Source organism: Crocodylus siamensis, chromosome 4, assembly GCF_052110815.1.
Source record: "Crocodylus siamensis isolate JL-2025a chromosome 4, ASM5211081v1, whole genome shotgun sequence".
Classification (NCBI taxonomy): domain Eukaryota; kingdom Metazoa; phylum Chordata; order Crocodylia; family Crocodylidae; genus Crocodylus; species Crocodylus siamensis.
In genome coordinates, this window is record NC_143398.1 from 88,420,655 (window position 1) to 88,428,533 (window position 7,879).

Sequence of the window (7,879 nt, forward strand, 5' to 3'; positions counted from 1 at the left end):
TAGTATCAAACCAGCAGTTTATTGTGTAACAAACACCCACATCCTGATTCCTGTCTGACCTCCACTACATCAGCTTTGCACTAATTAACAGAGACTCTATAGAAGAGTGAAGCAGCAGGCAGGATAGCATACGGTTAACAAGTGACTTAATATTTTTCAGAGCTATCACTCTTTCTAGGTACAGAACCCAGGCTCCAGGTCCTGGAGTAGGGCAGTTGTCACCCTTATTTGGTTGTCCTCTTCCCAAAGAAACGTTTGTAGGCAGCAGCATAGCCATGATGGTAGGCGTAGCGTTCACATGGGTAGTAGTCCTCACAGATCTCTCTATGGCGTTCCTGGGGGCTCTTATGTCTTTCTCTGATCCTACAGTAAAAGTGAGGGGAGAGAAAAAGGGTATGGAGGTGAGGTTAGAGAGAAATGCCATTTAAAGTATTGGTGTCGGTGGTTCTTTTCAGCCTTGCCTTTCCACTTAAGTCCCAGTTTACACTGCAGTGTTCTCTCAGTCTGAGAGCATCTCCACTCTGCAGCTTAAAAACTAAAAACTCAAAGCAAAGTCAAAGACGTTTCAGTTTGACAAGAAAACTCCCTGCACTAAGCCCTTTCTCAAGTGACACTTAGAGCAGATGGAGACTCACAAAGCTTTTTGGTTGAGAAGCAGTTCATGCTTCCAAAGTAACTCAAATCTGATGACCTAAGCTCTTCTACACTTTCACACTGCCAAGGATAGTGGCAGAGAACAGGAATGGCCCATGAAGGAGCCATCTGGAACTGTTATAGGGAACATATTAACTTATTTGTTTTAAAAGGGTAATTTCACAGTGCTAGCTTAACTACCGTAGACTTCGTGTCTGTTATTCATTCAGGGTAGCCACACTGAAATCCTTTAATGAGGGTATGTCCATATTATCTACATGGCCTCCCCGAGGCCACTGGCAAGAAACAAGAAATTCCCATTCAGTCCCACTCTGCAGATAAAGCACAGTGAAAAATGTAGTGGTAGAACACAGATGGCTGTAAGCAGTGCTGCTTTCATGAGCACGCCCAAGACTGGGAACCTGAGAACATCTCACAGGACCAATGCCAAAAAAGTGAGCACACAACAGTTTTTGGCACACAGTGCCAAGCAGGACTTTTTTTCTCAGTGATGGTAACAGAATTGCTCTGGAGATGGTATAGCCTTACCCTGAGGGAACTTTCTCCCTGTTTGATAACTGTATCTGAAAACAAGGGCAGATACATGCTGAACAGAAATGCAACACTCCCATTCCTAATACTAGAAAAGCTTTGCTTTGAAATAAGATGATGTGAAGAAGGCGTTGAGAGGCCAAATGAGGTCAAGCACACATAAAAAGCCCGTGGTAGATCAAGGAACAGAACCCAGGTCATCAAATCTTAGATTGGGTGATCTCTGGATCATTCTTTTTTTCAGGGCATACATTAGTGATTTTCCTTCTTTCTACTATTGCCTTCTTTGGACTAATTAATTATTGCCTTAATGGCAGAGAGACTGTTCAGGTATACTCCTGTCACTAATCTTGTTCCATGTTCAAACTGTTTTGAACAAATGGGGACACCAACATAGGAGGGAAACTTAAACCTCAAAAGGAAGCCCAGTGCTATTTGTAACAAGGGCACCAACCTAAACATGCTTAGGAGAGCCACATACACATACATATTTTACCAGTCTCCTGAGACCCCATGAAAACATACCTCTCGCGCATAATAGCTCTTTGTCTTGGATCCGGTCTCATAAAGTCATGAGCACTTTGCCTGGTAACAAAGGGACCTGATGAGATTTTAAAAAAATGTTATATTAATATTTGCTTGAAATGAAAAGCATCCAGTATTTACCACAGTGTCTCTTCCACCCTTTCCCATTCTTATCTGATATCAGATCCTTGACAAACTCTCAGTAGGTTCTCTGGTTTTGCTTGATGGTATTTCAATCTGCCAAATAATCTGTCCTTGCTTATCCTAACTCCATTGGCTGTTATTTGACTCTGGTGTAGATCTTGGCTCTTTTTTTCTTCATAACTCAGTCTCCCCAGAGTGTTAAACTTTCTATCATTCTCCTATGATACCCTCTCAGCAACTTCTTGATTTGATGGGCCTGTGTAGATCATTTGTATCTAGGTAGCTCACAAGCCATTTAATTTGCAGTGGGTTGCTGAATGAAGAATCAGATGCTTAGCTATCTGCTGCAGCTTTAATTCAAAGGATGCCACATGTCTAAAGACCTGGAGCTAGCAATCTTATCTGACCCTTCTAGGTTGAAGGGAAGGCAAAATTGTAGTGAGATCTGTAATGCCAGATCTGCCAATGATCCCTGCAGCACTCTGTGATATAGCCTTCCTGAGACTCAGCACATTTTTTTTTATCAATATCCCTGCTTCTGTGTCTTTTGGGCAATCTCAAATGCAAGCAACCATGATCAAATCTATTTTTGGTTATTTTTTAGATATGACTTTGGAAAATACCATGAGAAATTTTTGATTTGGCTTCAAGGTATATTTTATCTTTCTGCTTCTCTCCCATTCATCTTAAAATCCAGTCAACAAAGAAATCCAGTTGGCCTCGATGAGCTGTTCTCCTCCCCACCCCACTTCTATATTTCCATCCATCTCCCAGTCTCTTGCTTGCCAGTCACAGCTGATACTTCTAATAGAGAAGTTAAGCTAATTGAATATCAGAGTGCTTTCATTCCTCTCTAATTTAAATCAAATAGTAAAATAGTCTCTTACTAGTAAACTCATGGGACTCCATACTCTCGTGGGACTCTGTGAGGAAAAAAAGGAAAAACACACATTAAGACACTGTCTTTTTGAGCAACACGGTATCTTTCTGTCACCATTAATAAAGAGAAGGAAAGAAAGACAGAAATGTCTCATTTATTTTTTTAAAGGAAGGGAAAGGGGAAGAAACAGTGTAACCTAGTGTCAGAACAGTGAACGGAATAAGGGCTTGGGGTTGTGCCACTGATCTACTCTAGGCTCCTCAGGAATGTCACTTAACTTCTATTCCGCTGTCAGTAATTCTCAGTCAGGGTGTTGCAGAAACCTGGGGTGCCTCGAGAGCCTTTCAAGGGTGCCTTAGGTGACAAATAATGTTAGCACTATCAGGTGTACAAACATGATTCACACGATAAACCCAGAGATTGAAAATAGGAATTCATAGTGTTAAAAATATTCTGACCTGTCATTGTCTTCTTTAGTTTTTTGCAACAGAAGAATTACTCTATCATTTTTTTGTAGTAAAAAATGAGTGAAAACTAATAGCTGGCATTTTCTAAGAGGTGCCTGGAGTCTAATGAGGGATGCCCCAAGCCTAACAAGGTTGAGAACCACTCCGCTATGTACTCTCTGTGTCTCTGTAACAGATATGACAACTACATTCCTTCTAAACATGGAGGGGGATAGCTATTGAATGAATTAACATTTGTAAAATCTCAGGTTGAAGATTCTATGGAAATGTAGGTAATTCAGCTATTAAAGCTATGCATTTATATACAAACTGAACACAGAAGAGAAAAAGGAGATAAGGAAAGTATGAGGAGAAAGCTCACTGATTTTTTATAAAGCCAAAACAGGCAGCTCAGGATGAAGGGGGCCGCAACTGAGGGGCATCTTGGAAAGCCACTTTGCCATAGCATAAAGGTTTTGGGAATTATACAGGGGATAAATCCTTGGAATTTCCCTAATATGCCTGTGAATCACTGTTAAATATATACTGCCCTGTTCTGCCTCCCATCCTGGATTTCTGTAACTGATGGTAATTAAGGGAACAGCTACAGGATTAGGTCTCTCTCATCTCCTCTTTCAATATTTGATTCAAAAGAATGGGATTCTGGGGAGGTAGTAGCAGCAGGTATTGCTGACAGAAGGATCTGCAGCAGAGAAGGCAGCTCTGAAGTGCAGGGAGTCCTAGACTAGTGACAGAACTATCTCGAGTGATTGAATTCCGGTGTAGAAAGAGAGGGGTCTAGCAGGCTGGCAGGGGGGATTATACAGAGAGCAGGCCAGAGAAAAGCAAAAAAGAAATGGACAAACAAATGAAGGAAATATTTTCAGCATGCCTGTGACTAGCTGTCAGTCCAAAACAAACTGCAAGAAAAGAAGTCACCTACCATAACAGAAAGCTGTCATCACCAAGACAGCCAGAAGCGCAAGGGTGATGATGGTCCGCATTGTGTGCGCGTGTGTCTTGTTTGTATGCTGTCACTCTTTCCACTGAGGGCAGCCAGAGACTCTGGGCAGGCTGCAAAGTTAGCAGTAGAGTGTTTATTATAAAAATAGTGGCTGGGAGGGAAGGAATCAGATGGAGGGGCCTGGGAAAGGTAAGGGTTGGCTGGCATGTATTCCTGCTAGAGCTGTTACAAAACATCCTCTTTTAACAGATTTAATCAGCCCCTGATGGTGGGCGAGGCATGTTTCCCTCCCCTCCACCACTCTTGCTTCAGGGGAGGGTGCCTTAGTTCAAAGCAAATCAGCTATTAACATTGCATGTTCAGAAATGCTCAGCCACATATCTTGAATAAGTTCCAGACACTGGTGAGGGCCCCACAAGAGGGGTGTATATTTATCCTATATCTACAGGGTGGCTATTCTCATTCCACCTCTGAACTCTTCTTCCAGCCCTTGCCACACTCTGTCTGGCTACACAGAGCCCAGACTGTTTTGCCAGCCCTATGAATGGTGGGACTGAAACAGATTCCCTGTTTCCTGGAAAGATGGGAAAATCTGATGTCAAATAACTGTTCCACCCTCAGCTTCTACTCAAGCTAGTCCCTACTGGAATTCAAGGGAGTTCCTTTTTCCTCTTTCCCCCAAACACACCCCATTCACCTCAGTCCTAAAAAGATGGTCTCTGTAGAGATAATGAAGGATTAAAACTTCTACTGCAGTAGCACCTACAATTCTGACTAGGTTTTTTTTCCCAATATTTTCCCCCACTGGCATATATGCTCTGCTCCTCTGGGAAGAGAAGTCTCATCTTCCTCAGTAAATAGAAAAGTCATCCCTCATAGCTGCTGGCTGGCTTGGTGCCAATAGCTTTCCAGCAAACTAGGGACTCAAGACTGCTACAATCCCTTTACTTTGCATGCCAGAAGAGGCCCAAAGTACTGCAGAGTCTGTCAGTGGTCAGCCCTCTGATTTCTTGCCCATGGGATTGGATTCAAAGTATTGCAGGAGTCTGGAGCTGCCTCCTGGTCCAGGCATAAACTTAGATCAGTTCGTTCCCTGACCTCACTGAAATAGATGCTCAACTGTCATCATTGACCTTGCAATTTCAGTTTTACACTTAGGTCTTGAGGGATTCAGACCCCACATGCAACTATGTTAGTGGAGGCAGTTACTTAATCTGCAAAGGTGCCAGAGTCATGCTAAAAATCAAACCCTTCCCTGCTGGGATGAACCACTGAATTGTGAAGGAACCAGATAACTCTAGGCTTTGTAAATCACCTTAACGATGCCAAGAAATAACTGACTCCAAACTCCCTGCCCTGGTCAGGATCTCTGATCCTTAGGAAAGAAAAAACCCTAAAATGAGTCCTATAAGCGGAGTCCCCAGTAAGAATGAGATATTTTCCTTCTGTTTCCCCACTCAGAAGAGATGGATTCCTCCCCATTTTTTCCCCATCCACTCTCCCAGCTCCCATACACCATTCAGATTATGCAAATACCATGCTTTAATGGGGACGATGAGAAACCCCAGTGCGCACAAGTAGAGAACAGAATTGGAGGCTAAATATTTCCTACCTATTTTGAGCCCGTTGCCCCAGCTCCCTTTCTTCCCAGTGCCTCCTACTAGATTTTAAGAGTATTGCTAAAATCTCTTAGGGAGATTTTACTGCCTTGGGTAAAGAAAATTTAGAGAAAAAGTGTAGAGTTTTGTTTTTCTTTTTCCCCAGAGGGTGGATTTTATAGGTTTCCTGTATCTGATAGGCACTCTGGCAGTTAGGCGAGTCTCACTGCTGCCAAAAAAAGGAAGGCTGAAGTAAAAGACATCAGGAGAGGACCCAGAGATAAAAAAATTGGGCATAGAAAAACAGATGCTAAAAGGTCAAGGCAAGAGAAGATGCTGGCTATGGGAACATCCAGAGAGAAACACTTACACTTCCTGACTGAGTCCTCTCCATGTACCTGCCCTGGCTTCCAGTGCTGAGTCCTCAGCCTCACTGACCCTAGCCTTTGCTTCCTCCCGCAGTCACTCAATGGTCCCAGAACTCCTGTGGCATCCTGTGGCATCACCGCAGAAGTAAAGGAAGTGTCCCATATAGTATCAGCATGAATACATCATTCTTTTCCTCAAACCCTCAGCATTTTCCAAAGACAGATTAGCTGCCATTGTGAGCTGCCCCACAGTAGGCATCCCTTGGTATTAGTCAGAAAACCACATTCACTGACAGAAGCCCTTGCCTGGCCAAAGCAATCCCCACCCTTTCATGAGGTTCCTAAAACACATACTCCTTCCTAGGAATCCTACCAAGTGCATGCCCACATGTACATATACCAAGTAGCACATCCTGGCATAACTCCCTTCTTTCTGCCTTTGCCATCTAACAGTACACTAGAGACTTAGGAACTAAGATTAAGTACCCACAACGTTTGTAAGGAATTCTGCTGTGTCAGGATAGGGTACAGAGCTGAGAAAGTAGCCCTGTGCTTGTTATGATAGACAGGATAGCAACAATATTACAGACTCCCAGGCAAGTTTCAAACATTGTACAGCTGCAAAGAACTGCACAGACAATAATTACTAACAACTGTTAGGGAAAAGAAGGGAGGTCCTTGCATACTCACCAAAGGTGTTATTCTTCAGTCTGCAGCTCTTGTTGAGGAGGAGTTCTCCCAGCGTCCGGTAGCTTTAGCTGGAAAAGAAGGGCCCTTTTATTTATCATCCCTGATCAGTAGCTCCTCCCCTTCTCTCTCCCACTCTTGAGCCACCCTCCACCCCCAGGCCACCACCATTTCTGTCAAAAACACGTTTTACCCTCAGTCAGGAAACCAGAAACCTCAGGAAATGGAGCCAAGAGAGAGCAGAGGAGCCAAAACAGACATTGGTGGCCAATAAAGTCAAAGCCAAGTCTTGGGCAGACCATGTGCATCCAAAGCCATTAACGAGCAGTGGTAGAGGCTTCCTGAATGGAGGTCTAGTCTTCTTCCTTGACAGTTCAGTTCATATCCTGAACACCTCTCCACCAACAGTCATGCACTGAGTCAGACCCACTCTCAGAAGAGCTGGTCAGCAAGAACACCTGTTAAGCATGGTAAATGGTTAAGGTCAAAAACCACACCACATACACATACAGACCATGAGCCTTCACAACTGGCAAAGTAAAGCAGCAAAAAAAATCTAGTGATCTGAGACCTCTGCTGTGAAGGGGCCTTCAAAATAAATTATTTCCCCAACAGCAAACCAATACCTCAGAGTGGCAGGGTGAACTCAGGGGAGTTAAAACTGTGCAAGTTGATCAAAGAAGAGGTGCAGCTTCTTTATTACCTCTAAGCAAAGATAACATCAAGAAAATCCATTGTACAAGCAGCTAATAATTTTAGTTTCTCATTTACAGATAAAGATCTAACTTAGAACTTGGTTACAGAGTAAAAAATGCAGTACAACTATCAAATTAGAGGACCAGCAACAGCTTCTTTAGGGGGAAGGGTAATCCTTGGTTCCCTGAACGAGGTATGACCACTGGCCTCTCACCACATGGCATACATATGTTTTTCCCTTTGCCTGTTCCACAGAGAGCATGCATCTGCTACAATGTCCTGCTGCAAAAAAAATCTCGTTAATCAGGAGATAATGACTCATGTTTTTATTTTGTTAGGTTCTGCAGGTCAGTCTATGGCAGTGATTCACAGTGGAGATGCTTTAA

General features: G+C 43.2%; 1 protein-coding gene across 1 annotated transcript; it reads right to left on the bottom strand.

The window, feature by feature from the left end:
* MGP (matrix Gla protein) lies at positions 1-6,874 on the bottom strand. Its single transcript, XM_090042798.1, has 5 exons — positions 6,801-6,874; positions 4,124-4,254; positions 2,742-2,777; positions 1,711-1,786; positions 1-363 (listed from the first exon to the last, which is right to left on the bottom strand). The coding sequence occupies exons 2-5, from the start codon at positions 4,182-4,184 to the stop codon at positions 225-227; spliced, it is 312 nt and encodes a 103-aa protein (XP_089898924.1). The 5' UTR covers positions 4,185-4,254; positions 6,801-6,874; the 3' UTR covers positions 1-224.
* Positions 6,875-7,879: the final 1,005 nt, after the last annotated feature.

What these genes read in the sequence shown, in the direction of transcription:
- MGP (XM_090042798.1), bottom strand. Translation starts at nt 4,184, where the DNA reads ATGCGGACCATCATCACCCTTGCGCTTCTGGCTGTCTTGGTGATGACA. An exon ending in GATGACAGCTTTCTGTTATG is followed by an intron (nt 2,778 to 4,123) that starts GTAGGTGACTTC and finishes TTTTCCTCACAG; the next exon opens with AGTCCCACGAGAGTATGGAG. An exon ending in AGAGCTATTATGCGCGAGAG is followed by an intron (nt 364 to 1,710) that starts GTATGTTTTCAT and finishes CTTTTACTGTAG; the next exon opens with GATCAGAGAAAGACATAAGA.